This window comes from Macaca fascicularis, chromosome 3 (genome assembly GCF_037993035.2).
Source record: "Macaca fascicularis isolate 582-1 chromosome 3, T2T-MFA8v1.1".
Classification (NCBI taxonomy): Eukaryota; Metazoa; Chordata; class Mammalia; order Primates; family Cercopithecidae; genus Macaca; species Macaca fascicularis.
This window is the reverse complement of record NC_088377.1, coordinates 1,901,372-1,918,771: the sequence shown is the minus strand read 5'-3', so window position 1 is coordinate 1,918,771 and position 17,400 is coordinate 1,901,372. Positions and strand designations below refer to the sequence as shown.

The 17,400-nt window shown below is 48.2% G+C and overlaps 1 protein-coding gene across 20 annotated transcripts in view; it reads left to right on the top strand.

The window, feature by feature from the left end:
* The window catches only part of ADARB1 (adenosine deaminase RNA specific B1), a 135,375-nt gene that overhangs the window by 49,450 nt on the left and 68,525 nt on the right, over window positions 1-17,400 (top strand). For 10 of the 20 annotated variants that reach the window (XR_012431896.1, XR_012431895.1, XM_074033892.1 and 7 more), the window contains exon 2: window positions 3,787-3,960. The exons of 2 other annotated variants lie outside the window; for them this stretch is intronic. Coding sequence is in view for 2 of the 18 variants with exons in the window: in XM_045389409.3 (XP_045245344.2) it covers window positions 3,787-3,960 (174 nt within the window). In the remaining 16 variants the exon portion in view is untranslated. Of the gene's footprint in view, window positions 1-3,784; window positions 3,961-9,827; window positions 10,194-17,400 lie in introns of those variants that run through there. 8 more of the 20 variants (XR_012431894.1, XR_012431893.1, XR_012431892.1 and 5 more) reach the window with 3 other exon arrangements.

Sequence of the window (17,400 nt, the reverse complement as noted above, 5' to 3'; positions counted from 1 at the left end):
GGCTAATTTTCTTTATTTTTTTGTAGAGACAGGCGTCACTATGTTGCCAAGACTGATCTTGAATTCCTGGGCTCAAGCAATCTGTCTGTCTCGGCCTCCCAAAGTGCTGGGATTCCATGCTTGAGCCACTGCACCTGGCTTCTAATTCTTTAATGTTTGTGGTTTTGTCAGATTTTCTATTTCCTCCTGAGTCCGTGTTAATAGATTATATTTCTTTTCTTTTCTTTTTAAATGGTGATTTTTGTGTGTGTGACCGGGTCTCACTCTGGTTGCCCAGGCTGGAGTGCAGTGATGCAATCTCAGCTCACTGCAGCCTCGACCACTCAGGCTCAGGTGATTTCTCACACCTCAGCCTCTGAAGTAGCTGGGATGACAGCTGCGTGTTACCACGCCTGGCTGAGCTTTGTATTTTTAGGACAGATGGTTTTGCTATGTTGCTCAGGCTTGTCTTGAGCTCCTGGGCTCAAGTGATCCACCTGCCTCAGCCTCCCAGAGTGCTGGGATTACAGGCGTGAGCCACCACACCCAGCCTAATAAGTTGTATTTCTCTTGGAGTTTCTTTATTTAACCTAAGCTTACGAGCTTTTTGGAATAAAATTTATAAAGCCTCTTATTACATTTTTAGTGTTGTCAGAGTTTAAGTGATAATTCCATTTTGGTTTCTTTTGCTGCCTGATGACTCACTCCCAACTTAGTGGCATAAAACAACAATCGCTTTATAATGTCCAGCCAGGTAGCCTGAGTGTCTGGAGCTCTGGTTCTGGCTATTGGCTGGCTTTCTTGGTTCTTCTCAGACATCTTTCTCTGACTAGACATCTTTCTCTGCATGTGGCCGCTGTGATCTCTTCAGAGCTTCTGAGCTGGCTCCCCAGAGACAGTATTCCAAGAAACAGGAAGTGGAAGCAGACATCCTCTTCCGGTGCAGGTCTGGACCTGGCAGTACCACACCCACTGCATTCGATGGGCCAGAGCAGTCACCCGCCTGCTTGGACTCACTGGGGGCGAGTGAGATCTTCCCACACAAGGACAGGAGAGTCACAGCATTGTGGCCATCAGGCCTTCCCGCCCTCTGATTCAATTCCAAGGCTGGTTAATTTTGGGCTTTTCCTCTTGTGTTCCCTCTCTGTGTTTCCATGAGTCTTGCCAGAGATCACTGGTTCACTGCATTGTCTTTTCAAAGAACCAATGTTGATCTTTGTGTACCTGCCATTATATGTAATTAATACAGGTTGAATTTCTTACTAGTTCCCTTTTTCTCTTTTCTTTGAGCTTACTTTGTTCTTCTTTCCCTGACTTGTTCAGGTAGGCCCTCTTTAATTTTTTTTACTTCTATTCTAGTTTGAGCACCGAGCTATAAATGTCCCTCTGATGTACTGCTTTATCTGTGTGCCGCACAGTTCCATACATAATCTTTTCTAGTTTTAACTTCTAAATATTTTCTGTTTTCTACTGTGATTATTTTCTTTCGTAGAAGTGTATTGCTTAACTCTGAAACATATGGGGACTTTCTAGTTATACTTGGGTTATTAATTTCTAGGCTCATTGTATTGTGATCAGAGGATGAGCTCTGTCTGATTTCAGCCACTTGAAATATGTTGAGATTTTCTTTATGACTGGGATATGGTCTATTTTTAGAAGTGGCTCATGTGTCCTTGAGGAACTGATGTATAATGCACGTTAGGAGCAGTGTCTTGCTTGTGACCGCCATGCAGCTTGTTAATTGTGTTGTGCAGATCTTCCATCTCTCCTCTGTTTTGTTTTTTCAGCTGCTGTCTCTGTCACCTGCTCCTCTCCACTCCCTCCATGACAAAGAGACTCCGGTGTTTTTGACCATCTTTTGTTGCACCCCTACTGTGGTCTTAGTCACGGGGCCAAGCACTCTACATCTGTTCCTCCATTTAATCCTCACGGCACCATCTGCGGCGGGTGTTCCTTGTGTCCTCATCCTGTCCTCATAGGAGCAAGCCTGGAAGGGGCTGAGTCACTGTTCAAGTCACACGGCTGCAAGGCTGTGGTCTAGGGTGGTGGCCTGGACCCCTCTTTCCTGGAAGCCATGCTTTTCCTGAAACCCTTTGCAATACCCCTGGCAAGTATGACAGTTTTACCTCAGTTGGTATGAGTATGCTCAAATTAGAGGCAACCATTCTCGCACTTGACGTTTACACTTTGCAGCTTCCAGAACCTGCCCTGCGTATCACCTGCTCCCTCCCCAGAGTGGTTGGGCTTCCCATGCAGTTTCCCATCCTGTAGACGGCCCAGGGAGGTCGGATTTCTTGGCCAGGCTTGTAGAGTTGGTGGGACGTGATGTGGGCACTAGAAGAACCCAGTTCTGTAAATCTTGGTTTCATGTCCTTTCTGCTGTGTTTTTCTTTCTCTGTTTAGGCGGTGGACTTTTTGGTGTGTAAAGCTTCTAGAATGGATTTTACTTCTTTGTGGCTCTTTGGATTGAGAGAGGGGCTAGGTGCCATCTCCAGAGAAGCTTGCTTGGCTCATGCTCACTGGGGGGCCTTGTTCTCTGCCCACTGGGGAGGGGCTGTGGTGGAGCTTGATTTGGATTGAGTGGAGGCAGCGCTAAAGGTCAGAGGCCAACGTCCTTGCGCTTCTTGACGCTCTCCACCCAGGCCTGCTGATTGGGACCGCTGTGGAGGGTGATTTGGGAACTTGAATCTGGTGTGGTGATGATGGGGGTCATTGACAGTGGGGACAGTTCTGGACATGTGGCCCTCATTCTCTGTGCTGGACAAGATGACTCTGTGACCTATAATTCCAGGCTGATAGAGCATTTTCAGTGACAGCCCATTTTACTTGGTTGTGCTAGTGCAGGACACAGGTGAGCCTGTCTCTGTGTCTTAGGTCTGTCCCAGCAGACGAGCTGACGTGTGTTCTAGATGAATATCAACTGGCCACAGGTGGGAGGTTTGGAAGGTAGCCTCCAATCTCCTCTGAGGACTGCAGCAGCGACCGGGGCAACAGGAACGCATTGTGATGGCCTGGCCAAGTCTGCATAGCGAGAGCCGAGCCACTTTCATGCGCACCTCATCCTCCACACTTCACCTCCTTCCTCCGAGTTCCCACTCAGAATCCCACTCATCCCTGGACACAGCTCCCAGAAACTTCTCTTTGGAATTCTGCAGTGGAGAAACCCATTGCAGACTTCCCCTTCTTTTGGATATCAGTTTGCTTTTCAAGAAGAAAATTTTAATACTCCATAGTGAGGTTTTGTAAGTGTATTAGCATGTTGAGATATTTTCTCTAATGGCTTGCTGGTTGAAAACGCTTTCACACAGAGCAGAAATGAGATGGAGATACTGTTTCACAGCCTCTGCTTCAGAAGCAGACGGTGGCCTGTAGCTTCCAAACCTGGGCAGAGCAAGTGCGGGGATGGTGCGTCCCTGTACCTGGACTCACGTTCACATGCGTGCATTGTAGGGGCGTTTGCATATTTAATTGTAAAAAAGGATGAGTACATGTGAGATTCTGCCTGAGGCTCCACTCCTCAGTGTGTGGCCTGGTGCCGCCTGATGCCGAGATGTTGGACCGGCAACGATCTGGCTCCGTCTGTCGTGTGTGCCTCTCCCTGCTGCAGGCAGATGGAAGGAGACATGATGGATTGCGCGTATCCCCTTTACAGATTCAGAAGAATACATTTAAAATAACTTTAATTTGTATTTAGGAGACTTTTAATGGAGAGTATTTATTGTTATAGAGTTCACTTCTGAAATGGTGACAAAGCTTTTGATACTGAATCAAACAAGTTTGAAGTAATTGAATCTCTCTGTTATGCAGAGTGGAGTCTTTCAAGCTATCATGGAGAGCTTAAGGGGCGACTGAAGGAGATTGATGCTGGCCAACTGCAGAGTTCTAGTTACTTCAGTCCTGCTGAGATATCCTCTCAGTCCACTCGCACTGAAGGAAGCTGCCTTGGGATCAGAGCAGACATAAAGCTAGACAGATTTCAAGGTGAGTAAAAACCTGTAAAGATCTGATCAAATCTGACTGGTAGAAATGCCTTTTTCTTGATATAAACTGCTTAATTAAGCCTTTTGTCTTGCCTTTGAAAGATGCCTTATCGAATACTTCCCAGGACAGATGATCCGTTACTGTTGGTTCATTTCTAATTTTACTGCAGCCTTAGCTCACCCATGAGTCCCTCCTGCTGGTTCTGGGGCGGCGCCTGCTGCCCTCCGGTGGCGTGTGCGGCACCTGCTGCCCTCTTCGGGGTCAGTTCACCATTTATTGAGTCAGTGCTTCATGCCAGGCACTAGACTTGGTGCAAGCCTTTTACCATCAATTATTATTTTCTTAGGAGCAATTAAAAGAAAATTTTCCTGTAATCCCAGCACGTTGGGAGGCTGAGGCAGGCAGATTACTTGAGGCCAGGAGTTTGAGACCAGCCTGGCCAACATGACAAAACCCTGTCTCTACCAAAAATACAAAATTTAGCCGGGTGTGATGGTGCACGCCTGTAGTCCCAACCTCGGGAGACTGAGGCAGGAGAATTGCTTGAACCCAGGAGGTGGAGGCTGCAGTGAGCTGAGATCACACCATTGCATTCCAGCCTGGGTGACAGAGCAAGACTCTTTCTAAAAAAAAATAAATAAAGCAAAAAAGAAAATTTCTTTAGTACTTGTTTTTGGTGACTATCCCATGATTCAGCATCTGCTTTTTAGAGAAGCTGTGACAAATACTAAAATCCCAGTAAAATTAGTATGGTGTCAGGTTAATTTACTTATGAGCAGTTGAGTGACTAACTCAGGAAGTCCAGTTGTACATTTCCAAGGAAGCTTGTTCATGGATTCAGATGAGATGAGGGGAAGGAGAAAGTGTCAGAGGGCTGCTGCTGGCTTGAAGAACGCAGGTGTGCTCTTGTGTTCATTTGCTCTGTGGATATTGACGAGCGCCCACTGGGCCTCAGATGCCCTCTGGGCATGGCAGGGACCAGGAGCTTGCTTGGCAGCTTTCATGTGAGCCACTCACTAGACATGGAGGGAGGGGACAGACGTGTTCCCACCTGGGAGTTCTGGACGGCATGCAGAGCCGTGCGGAGGGAGCGGTCACCGGGGCGTGAGTGTGGACGGATGGGAGTGACTGGGAGCCTACAAGGGACACTGTCTTTGGGGAGTAGAGACATGCCCATGTCTGACTACTGGGTTTTGAGTTTGTGCCAGCAAAGATCCTGCTTACCATTTTTGTCTATAAGTATCAGGAATTTCAGGTAACTGGTTCCCTAGTGAGACCTTTAAAGGAGGTTTTATCTTCAACCGATGCTTTTTTTGGGGGGGTACACAGGCAGTCCAAGTATGGGAAGGTCAAAATCAGGTCACCTTTATTGTGGCTTGTGCCAGTGGGATGGAATTTTATTTTCAGCCGTAGCGCTTCTTTTAGCTTAATTAGTGATAGGAAATCAACTTCTCTGTAACCAGAGGTTATTGAAAGAATGAGGATCCCAGAGTTGGAATGAGTCTGAAAGAGACATTGTGGTTTAATATTGCTAAGTTAAGTGTTGATTTGTGATTACCTATTTTTAACATGCCACAGAAGTAAAGCATTGCATTAATTATGCCATATATGTGAAATAGCAAGTATTTTTATATAATGTAACTGTGCATTGGAGAAATGAATTATTTATAATCCTTTGCACCAATAAATTGTTCTTAAAAGCATAGAAAAAATAATCAGGCCAGAAGGAGATATCTAAAGCATGTGCTGAGAAAGCAAAACTGAAGAGCTGGAATTTATAAAATATTACGACATGATGAGTCACATCTCCTCCTCCTGATTCTGTGTTACTAAATGTTAGCTGCGAATAGAAATCGTGTATTTCCTTTTTTTCATAAAATAAGAGCTAATTTCGGCAGCAAACAGTTTGGTGTGTTGTTCTTTTCCCTTTTCAGGGTGGTTTAAATAAAAATAAATAAACATGAAAGATTTTGGCTGGAAAATCTTTGGAAGCACGGCCATCCTCAGCCTCACTGCACTGTCTGGTTTCCCTCTGAGCCTCCCTCCTGGTCCTGCCTTAGTGCTGTCTGTGCAGTGTAGCCACGGGTCGCACTGTAGGTGGGTGTGGGGTGTTATTTTTAGTTTTAGGCAGACTCATTGTTTTTGCCTTTCTTTTTGCTTGGAAAGACTGAAGTTATTTCTTGTGTTTTTATACATGACATTATCTTCTGAGGCTGGAACACCTTGGGGGGATACACTAGGTAGAATTTCTATAGTAATTCCCCTGCTCAAGGGGAATTGCTGGGGAGGGCTTCAGGAAACCTTGACTCTTGTTTAAACTTGGAAAGCTTTCTTAGTCTTTCTCATTGCCACCACACACCACATCTTCTTTTTGTAACAAATATTTATTAACTCATCTTTTTATTTTAAAATGAAGTTCATAGAAGATATTACCTTATATAATTATAGCCATATAATGTTAAAAAGCCGTGTCATGCCCAAATGTAATATAAAGATAAATTGAAGATACATAATAAAATACTTTTCTATGCCACTGAGTGAATATTTAGGCACTGCTGCTTTCCCTTGGACCACTGAGTGGAGTGGGCCTGTCAGTGCAGGCAGATACGGGATACCGAGCCGCTGACCTGAAAACCATAAGCAATAGAGCTGAGTGGCGTTACTTTCTGAAATGGTGAACCCTGAGGGAAGCAGTGTTCGGTCTTCCCTGTCTCTAGATAGTCTCTGTGTTTCTGGAACATTGAGTATGTGTTAAAAGTATAGAAAAACACATTGTGTGAATCCACAACTCAGCTGGGCCTGGGCTTAGAGAATTATGAACAGCCTTTCCACCTGCATGGAAGTCCTTTTGTGCAGGACCATTCTTTGTTTCCGGGCTGGCCCTGCTCCCTCCAGGAGGTTTAGGAGTGCCTATGTCACTATGGTGCCTAAGCCACTTCTCACGTTGCTACCTGTTGCTACCACCGGGCATTGCTGCTGCCTCCTGCTCTGTGTACAGTGTGGTGTGGCCGCCTGACCGACTGGTCAGGAACTAGAGTTCTCTTGAAGCCTTGACTGAAAGGAGAAGTGAGGAGGGGCATGGAGCCCAGTGCCAAGAGGCAGCTGCATCTTTAGGGGCTAGGGCGTTTCACGGGGGCTCTAGGGGCCAGAAGGAGGGAGCCGTCATTCAAGGCTTACACAGTGTGGAGGTGCCCTCCCTGGGGTGTCCTGTGTGCTGACCTCTGTCCTGGTGCCTGGCGGCGTCTTGGTGCAGAGCTCCGTGAGCCTCTGCAGGGCTCTTCTCTGCGTGGAGGTTCTGGAGATGGGCAGGCCGGGTGGATGGTCAGGCCAACGAGGGCCTTCGAATGAAGCACGTTATTGTGAGGACACTAATTCTGGGTCCTCAGATATTGTGACAAAAACTTGACATTTTTCTTCCTTCAAAGTAATTTACTGACTGAAACAACCAACTGAGCAAAGGTGATGTTTTAGTATCTAAATATTTCGAAAGATTACTGACATAGAGTAAAAATTTGGCTAAGAACGAGAAGTCTCTCTGAACGTGCTTTTCTGGCGTGACCCCTGTCACCAGGAAGCTGCCTGTGTGGTGTTGGGCCTGATTGATTTGCATCCGCTCAGAGGCGCTCAGGCACATGGCGTCCTATTGGAAGGTCAGCAGAGGGGCAGGGGGAGAGCAGCTGGCCAGGTCAGAGGATTCATTTCTGTCTGAAGCTTTGTGAGGAACTAAGATGGCTTTTCCAGTAGCCTCTGTTATTCCAGAGAGTTTTAAGATTGCTTTTACTTGTTCTTCTACCCTGGCACTAGGAAGCCAGACCCAAGAAATGTATCCACACCAGGTTTTGCCCATAGTCTTTAAAAATGTTGAACTTCTTTAACTTGAGGCCCTCACAATTTTCTGGGCCCCCATAAAGTATAGAACAGGGACCAGGCCTGCTCCCTTGTGGGGCTGGGCAGGCATTGGCTCCACAGGGCACAGATCCTTCCTGTGGATGAGCTTAGGGGATGTGAGATTCACTTTCAGATGTGACACTCCAGATGTGGGATTGGTGGCACTTTTTTTTTGTCCAGTTACATCCAATTATAAAGGAGGACACATTCTTACTGAACCTATGCAATAAACTCCATTGTCAGGAAGAGTAAAGTGTCTTAGCATGAGTATTCCTGAATTCTGAAAGTTCAGGAGAGTAAGATGTCACCTAAACAGTGTTTTATTTCAGCTTTGAAAGCAGAGAGCAGAGTCTACTGGATTTAGGGCTAGAGATAGACGAAGAAGAAAGAAAAGGGGCTTCCTTGTGCGCACATTAGAAAATACACCATTAAAGAGAGTACTAACAATATTCCAAAGCCACAATCAGCGTTTCCGTGCCAGCTCCTCCAGTCCTACTTCCTGTCTGCTGGGTGGTGGCTCATCTGTCAAGTTTTCATAGTCATGTGCTTCTGGGTGCAAAGCCATGGTGAGCCCAGCTCATTTCCCTGGTGGAATCGGACAGTTGTCGAAGGGGTGTCAGCCTCTGTTCAGAAGCCTGAGCCCCTGATTCTGTTCCTTGAAGTGTCAGTAGTTAAGGTGCCTGTATTGAGCAGGGGCTGCCGTCGCATCTGACTGAGGGTGCTCTTCAAGCCCATTGGCTCTTGGCAGAGCTCAGTTCCTTGTGGCCATAGGCCTGTGGCGCTTGGCTCCTGGAGACTGCTCATAGCCCCTGCCCGGTGGCCCTCTTCCCAGCATGGCAGTTTGCCTCCCAAGGCGTCTACGCGAGAGTCTCCCCTCTTCCTTTCCTCTCTGACTTCTCCCATCCTTCAGGGGTTTACCTGATCAGGCCAGGCCCACCCAGGAAGATCTCCCTTTTGATGAACTCAGTCAGCTGATGAGATGCCTTAATTGCATCTGTAAAATCCCTTCACCTTTGCCTTATGCAACACTATCTCCCATCATGTTCACAGTTCCTCCCACCTGCAAGGCAGGGGAGTGTACACGGTGTGTATCCCAGGGGCAGGATGCTAACACTACACTGAGAAAAGAATTTGTCATACCTGTGCCTGACAGGTGTGTACCTGAAAGAGGTGTGTGCCCGATGGTGTGTGCGCCCGATGGATGGGTGTATGCCCGACAGTGGTGTGTGCGCCTGACAGGAGTGAATGTGTCTGACATGGGTGTGTGAGTGCCCGGCAGGGGTATGTGCACTTGGGGTGTGTGCGCCTGACATGGGTGTGTGCACCTGGCAGAGGTGTGTGTGCCCAGCAGAGGCATATACCTGACAGAGGCCTGGCTTAGTGTTCAGGGTCCACAGTACATGAAGAATCCTACAGATCCCCATGGACAAGGCAGTACAGTGGAATTTGGGGCAAAAGACTTGCACAGATTTTTTTTTTTTTTTTTTTTTTTTTTTTACAAAAGATGAAATTGAAATAGCCAGTGAGCACACGCTCATTCATCCAGCGAGCATTGAGGACCCCCTAGAGGCTGGGCCCACGAGTGGTGAAGATCCCAAGGATGAAGACGCCTTGCCATCTAGGTCAGTGGGTGATGGCAGTCGTGGTCAGGCGCACCCAGCACCACATCCCTGGCTGCTGCTGACAGCTGGGTGAGTCCTGCCAGTCAGCAGGACCACCGTGTGACGCCCGCCTGTCAGCAGGACCACCGTGTGACGCCCGCCTGCCAGCAGGACCACCGTGTGACGCCCGCCTGCCAGCAGGACCACCGTGTGACGCCCGCCTGTCAGCAGGACCACCGTGTGACGCCCGCCTGTCAGCAGGACCACCGTGTGACGCCCGCCTGTCAGCAGGACCACCGTGTGACGCCCGCCTGTCAGCAGGACCACCGTGTGACGCCCGCCTGTCAGCAGGACCACCGTGTGACGCCCGCCTGTCAGCAGGACCACCGTGTGACGCCCGCCTGTCAGCAGGACCACCGTGTGACGCCCGCCTGTCAGTGCACACAGATATGGGGTCCTGAGTTGGTGACCTCAAAACCGTAAGCGATAGATGGACAGAGTAGCCCCTAATGAAGCGGAAAGACTGGAAGAGACAGGACCTAATTTAGGTCGAAAAGCAAAGTGAGGCCTCCGAAGATGAAGGCAGAGTGCGAGAAAGGCTTTCCAGAACTGACAAGCCTGCTATCCACATTTCAAAATGTATTAGAGAAATTGGAAAAAAACATGCCGAGTGTGGAATGTCAGCAGAAAGGTGTGGCCATGGTCAAGAGGGCCCTCCGTGGGTCCTGTGGTCCTGGACTGCAGGTGGGCCCTGTGGAGACTTGCTGCCCCTCCCCCTCCCTGGTGGGTCCTCTGTGATGGGGTGGGTGAAGCTGAATGTTGTCCTGAAAATCTGACCCTGCACAGCCCCTTCCAAAGACCCTTCTAATTTTAGAGGCCACCAGCAGCCACGGGACTGGGCAGCATCAGAGCAGGGACACAGTGCGAGTCATACGCGCCTGTGTTCATCCTGTGATGGCCCCGGGCCCATGGGGGTAGGAGGGATCAGAGGGATCAGAGGGAGGGGAGGAAAACCAGGGAAAGGAGTGGAGGACCATGAACTCCCTCCCCTGCTTGGTGGCTGGCTGCCGTGAGGACTCGCTCTCTTAGGACAAGTCCACTGGTCTCCGAGCTGTGGTTCTGGCCTCCTGTCAGGTGCCCTGCTTTCCAGTCTTCCGGCAAGCTCTACATAGTGGGCAGGGAGACCCTGCTCTTAAAAACAGGGGGACCCTTAGCACTTCCTCAGACCTGGGGCCTCAGCCTGAGCTGAGATGACAGGGAAAAACTACAGATACACCAGATTTAGGGAAAATAACATCAAGTGGTGCAATTAAGCGGAACTGCTGCTTGTGAAGTGAGCTGTGGAGTCATGGTGTTTGCTGTACCCGGCATCATGTTCCAGAACCTATAGCAGTGCTCAAGAGAGAGTCATTCCTTTAACAACAGACATGTACTGAGCCCCTGTGGGGAGGCGCTGACTGAGGCCTGGGGACAAATGTGGGGACAGACCAGTCCTGTGGTGACAGCTATTGGGGGGTAGAAAACAGTAGAGCTGCCCCGCCAGCCAGTGACTGCTGGGAGAGCAGGGGTGTTCCTGAACCCAGAGGAGGTACCCGGCCGCTCTCCCCCAGGTTGCTTGGTGGGTGCGCTGCAGGGAGAAGCCCGCCCCAGCTGGTGTCCACAGGGGCCAGGGACACTGGTAGGTGTGGAACAAGGGAGTTTGTGACTGGGATTGTTTTCCACTTAAAACATAAGAAATAATCTGAGTAAAGCTTGGTTTAAACAGCATCAAGTTAAATAAATTCCTAAGAAGTGGTTGGATTCCCAGTTTATATGTGACTTTTAAGGTTCTGAAGAAGTACACAATTAACCACAGAAGTATGACTTGAATAGATAAGAATTTAACAAAATATACACTGTTGAGTGTAAAATCATAAAGATCTGAAGTTCTTAGAAATTGGTAATTTTTTTTAGCTTTGTTGTGCTCTGAGCATGACTTAACTAAAAGTAATGAATCCAGATACCTTGAAGACTGGTGTGTGTGAAAGGAAAGAAGTGAGAAGATTCATGTGTACATCCAGGACAATCTGAATTTACTTCTGTTCAGTATTTCCTGAAGGCTTTTTCTACGTGGAGGGACTTGGAGTGACACAGCAGCTCCCTCTTGTGGACAGATTCCCCCATGTAAGGCACTGGAGGCCGAGGTTCCAGCCTGCAGCCCCTTGTGATCCCGGTATGTGGAGAGTTCTGGAAGACTGATGACTCCTAACCCCCTTCTTAACTTATGCCCACCCATGCTGGTGGTGGGGGTGGGGCTCTTGGCCATTCCTGCCCCGTGGCCGCCCTTCCTTGGTCTGAGGGTGCATGAGTGGCACTTTGGGTGTGGCAGGAGCTTTATGCTTTAGTGACCCTGAAGAGTGAAGGCCCATTAATCCAATTTAAAGTAAAACATTTGAAGTCTCTGCAGAGGGCGGCGTGAGGATGTCTGCATTCAGTGACAGAGGTCGGCCTCTGCCTTGCCTCCGATTGAAGCACTGAGGGTTCAGATGCAGTCTCTGCCCGCTGAACGGCCCGGTGGATGTGGAGGGAGGAATCCTGTGATGATGGTGGCACTGTGAGGAAAGTGGGGACGGAAGGAGGTGTGCCCAGGAGGCAGGGCAGGAGAGTTCATGGATGTAGGGTTGCAGCAAGTCTGGAAAACTAGGTGTGTTTTCCAGGCAGATGGCATGGGAGGTGGGCGTCCTAGGCAGGAGGGGCTCAGGATATGACTCCAGAAGCCTGGTGAGCCAGAGAGTGGGGAGAGGCTGGGCCTGCTGGTGCCAGGAGAAGAGCAGACCTGTGCTTAATTTCAATTTCTCTGGAAGTGATGCCCTCAAACTTAGAAGGGCTTTTGATGAGAAGCAATAGAGTATAGCTATTGCCCTCCTCAGCGGCGTCACTGATTTTTTAAAATGCATTTTTGATATTTGTATTTCTGTATTAATTAGTATTAGGATTGGCTATAAGTGACAGAGATGCAACATAGTAGGAGCTTAACCAAGAGAAAGGGCTGCATCCTGCACTTGCTATGGTTTGATTTATGAACTTGAGACATTATCTGTGCACTGTTAGTTCACGTGGAGGAGGATTTAGCTCCCTGACATTTCTCCAACCTTCTTTTCCTGTATCATTTAGATTGATTCTGGGTGAAAGTCACAGCATGACTCACAGTATCTTACACACCTTGGACGTATATACACACTTATTATGTCATAGGTAATCCAGAGGGAGGAGTTTGCTAGAGCTAGTTCTGAGTTCAGCCGTGTTAGGGCTCTGGGTCAGTATCATTGCAGTACAGCAGCAGCAGCTTTAGACATCACATCTATGTTTGAAACAGGAACAACTGAGAAGGAGCAGCAGTGGAGCTCTTGTCTGTTCCTTTTGTCAGAGGCATTGCCCCCAGCATATTTTCACTTGGCCAGAACTGTATCTTTCTCCTTGGCCAGAATTGTCTTATAGCCAGCTTTAGTCACAAAAGAGACTGAGAAAATGAGCCTTTCATTCTTGCGGCACCCTTGGTAGAGGGGCATGGGAAGAGGGCTCGAGGGTGAGCGCTGGGTCAGTTTACCAAGCTTGAAGCCATGCCCCTCTGCTGGTCATCCTAGAGACTGAGTGGCCCATGTGCTTGTGGCCTGTGGGTGCTGGGCGGCCTCTCAGTTTCCTGCGTGGAAGGCAGCAGAAGCACTTTTCTGGCCCTCACCTCCTCGGTGGTGTCAGTTTGTCTGAGCTCTGTCAGTTTGTTGTCTTCTTTTTTTTTTTCTTTTTTTTTTTTAAGACAGAGTCTCGCTCTGTTGCCAGGCTGGAGTGCAGTGGCACAATCTCAGCTCACTGCAACCTCCACCTCTCAGGTTCAAGCAATTCTCCTGCCTCAGCCTCCTGAGTAGCTGAGACTACAGGTGTCCGCCACCACGCCTGCCTAATTTTTGTAGTTTTTGTAGAATCGGGGTTTTGCTGTGTTGCCCAGGCTGATCTTGAACTCCTGGGCTCAGGTGATCCACCCACCTCAGCCTCCCACTGTGCTGGGATTACCAAAGTAGAAAACTTTTTCTGTTCTGTAACCTTGGTTCAATCAAAGTTCCAAATTCATACGTGGCACTGACATTATTATGATGATTGCTGAAAGTCATGCCACAGTTTAATTTGCTTTATACTTGGATTTGGTGTACTTGATTTTTTGGTTCCGTTTTCTCTTTTCCCGTATTCTTGCCTGGCATGGAGTGGTAGAGCGGAGTGGGGAACGGAGTTGAGTTTGGATCCAGCAGTCGAGCAAGTGCCTCGATCCCCGCTCCACTTCCTCCTCTGTCGCGTGGGGCGGGGAAGGTGCCCATCGGGCATGGCGAGCGCGGTGAGTGGTAGTGTGGGGCCCTATGCGCCTGTGGGCCCTGAACATCAGCACTTCTGCCTCTCCGTGTCCTCTTGTTGAGAGAGACCACTGCCTTTCTTATGCTGTCTCCAGCCTTTTCCAGCTTATTCATTCTGTTTCTTGGAACCCATTTAATTCATTCTTCTTGAAATACATGTATTTTCTATTTTATTTCAAATTGAGACTTACCTTTCTTACAGAATTGGTTTTCTTCTGGAATTTCTGATATTTTTTTAAACTGTATTTACTGAGGTAAAATGTACAGACAATAAAAGTCTTTTTTTTTTTTTCTTCACAGAGTTTCACCCTTGATGCCCAGGCTGGATTGCAATGGTATGATCTCTGCTCACTGCAACCTCTGCCTTTCGGGCTCAAGCGATTCTCCTGCCTCAACCTCCTGAGTAGCTGGGATTACAGGCACCTGCCACCACACCCAGCTAGTTTTTGTATTTTTAGTAGTGACGGAGTGTCACCATGTTGGCCCGGCTGGTCTCGAACTCCTGACCTCGGGTGATCCACCCGCCTCGACCCAGCCAAAAGTCATTCTTCTAAAGTGTGCACTCTGATATATTCTGACAAATGTGTGCCAGTGCCACACCACCAAGCAGTCGGGGTAGAGAACATTCTTCTTACCCCAAAAACTTTCCTCTCACCCCATGCAGGTGTCCTACCCATCAGGGCCCAGGGCGACCTTTTTTGATGTTGCTGTCCTGTCAGATGGTTTGTATTCAGCAGAGCACCCGGACCAGGCTGTGAGGTACAGGTTGCCCATGCCTGGTAGCTTCCGGGTGGCTCCTGGTTTGGTTGCTCTGGCATAGAGCGTTGAGTGACCTCTGCAAAACAGCAGATGGTGCTGTAGGGCCGCTTCTAAGACTCAGTGGCGGAGGCTCAGTGGAATTTGAGTGGTGTTCTGAGCAGTGGCCACTAGGACAAACCTCCTGTCTTTACACCATCTGTGCGTGCGTGTGTGTGTGTGTGTGTGTGTGTGTTTGCATTCCCAATGTGCGTCCAGAAGCCTGTTTCCTTCAGAAAACTTTCTGGTCCCTGGCTTTATTTTCACCATTTAGAGGATCCATGAGGCAGTGAGATGGAATACTTATAGCTGGTTTAATTCAGTGAGTGATCTGAATGGTAAATAAAATTTTATCAAGTAATTTATAAATTTGATAAACTAAGTCTGTGGAAGGGGCTTATTGTGTTATGGAATGAGAAGTTTTGCACATCTTTTGCAGTTCAAAAAACTGTGGCCGACTGTGGTGGCTCAAGCCTATAATCCCAGAACTTTGGGAGGCTGAGACAGGAGGATTACTGAAGCCCAGGAGTTTGAGACTAGCCTGGGTAACATGGTGAAACCCTGTCTGTACAAACAATAAAAGTAAAAATAAATTAGCCAGGCATGGTGGCGCATGCCTATAGTCCCAGCTACTCGAGAGGCTGAGGTGGGAGAATTGTCTGATCCCAGGAGACAGGTGGCAATGAGCCGAGATTGCGCCACTGCACTCCAGCCTGGGCGGCAGAGTGAGACCCTGTCTCAAAAAAAAAAAAAAAAAAAAAAAAAAAAAAATTGTTACTTTGCTGGTGTAGTATTTGTGTAACATAATTTTATGATTCTATTGTTTTAAGCTTAATATTCCAAATAGGTAATAATTATGTTAAAATGCAAAAAATTAGCCTATACTCCCTTGATCTAAATATGTAGTAACAGTTTTACAGAATATATTTCAAAGGATTGGCATTCTGTTTTATTTTTAATAGCCAATTATAGAAAACATTGTTTTTAAATAATGCCTAAGAATCTTTAAAGAAATACCTGTCGATGTATGTCCCAGTTTAGTATCAAATTTATATTCAGAGCTCGTAAGAATTTAAAAAGTTTCCCAGAGTCTGTAAATGGGAATGGAGCTGTCCTTGGAGGGTGCTAGTCCTCCTACATTTGAGTCGTCCTCTGTTGCTGGCATAGTACCACCTGAACTACCTGTGGGCCACCTGAGCTACCCCAGGGTCACCTTAGCATCCCCGGGTCACCTTAGCCACCCCTGGGCCATGTTAGCCACCGCAGGGTCACCTTAGTCATCACAGGGTCACCTTAGTCATCACAGGGTCTCCTTAGCCACCTGTGGGTTACCTCAGCCACCTGTGAGTAACCTTTAGCTACCCCAGGATCACCTCAGCCATTTGTTGGTCACCTTAGCCACCCTCTCACCTTAGTCACTCATGGTCATATTAGCTGTTTGTGGGTCCCCTTAGCCACCCCTGGGCCACCGTAGCCACCTCTGGGTCTCCTAAGCCACCCTGGGCCACCTTAGCCACTCCGGGTCACCTTACCTACCCTGGGTTGCCTGAGCCACCCTTGGTCACTGTCTGCGGCTGCTTGCTTGCTTTAAGCCACGTTATGCTACCGCAGCTAATTAAGGTCCCTCAAGTCAAGTGTCTCCTTTTTTTTGGCTCCTGCCTTTTTGTTGTTTTTCAAATCGAACACCTGCTATATAAGTGTAGACTTTGATTTTTAACCCTAAGTTGCCTGGTAAAGTCACCTTTAAAGCCAATGGAAAAAGCTTAATTGAATTCATTTGTGTGAAGAAGTGGAGGAATGTTGCAAGTAGACTGAAAGTTGTACTTAGTCTGTTCTGTTTGAAACATTCTCATTTAGAAAACAGAAATGTGTTAATATAAAGAAATATGTATATGTTATTTGACTTAATATTGTAAGGAATCTTGATAAAATAAACTCAAGTAGTTTTGTTTTTTCTTTTTTGTTTTTGAGACAGAGTCTCGCTCTGTCGCCCAGGCTGAAGTGCAGTGGTGCTATCTCGGCTCACTGCGAGCTCTGCCTCCCGGGTTCACCGCACTCTCCTGCCTCAGCCTCCCAAGTAGCTGGGACTACAGGTGCCCGCCACTACGCCTGGCTAATTTTTTGTAGTTTTAGTAGAGACTGGGTTTCACCGTGTTAACCAGGATGGTCTCGATCTGACCTCGTGATCTGCCCGCCTCGGCCTCCCAAAGTGCTGGGATTACAGGCGTGAGCCACCGCTCCCGGCTGTGTTTTTTCTTTAATTGGGCCGCATTGTAGCAGGGTGGAGTGTGGGTCCCCAGGTTGGAGAGCTCTGGGTTTGGAGTGGGTGCTAGTACATGGCCAGCATGTGACCTTGGTCAGCGACTCAGCCCAGCTGGCTGCCAGGCTCCTCCCCATGAGGTGGTGGGAGCCATGTGGTATCTGCCTACTGGGGGTGCAGCTGCTGCAGCCTAAGCAGTATCCTCACTTGGTACCCCGTGAACTCAGGGGTGTGTCCTGGCTCTGTCATGTGTTTTGCAGAGGGGGCATCTGAGGAGCCCAGAAGGTAAGAAATTGCCTAAGGCCCTTGGCTAGTAGAAGAGAGAGCAGGGCTTTGACCAGGGGGACCAGCTCGTGACTCTGTGCTGGTTACTGCTTTGCCGAAACCATGGCCATTCTGCACAGCTGTGCAGGCTCCACCCACAAAGGCCAAAGCTCAGATGGCATCTATGATGCTTGTAAAACAGATAGCAGCCATGTCCAGGCTGCTGCTCTGAAATCTCAGTCTCCTTTACTGA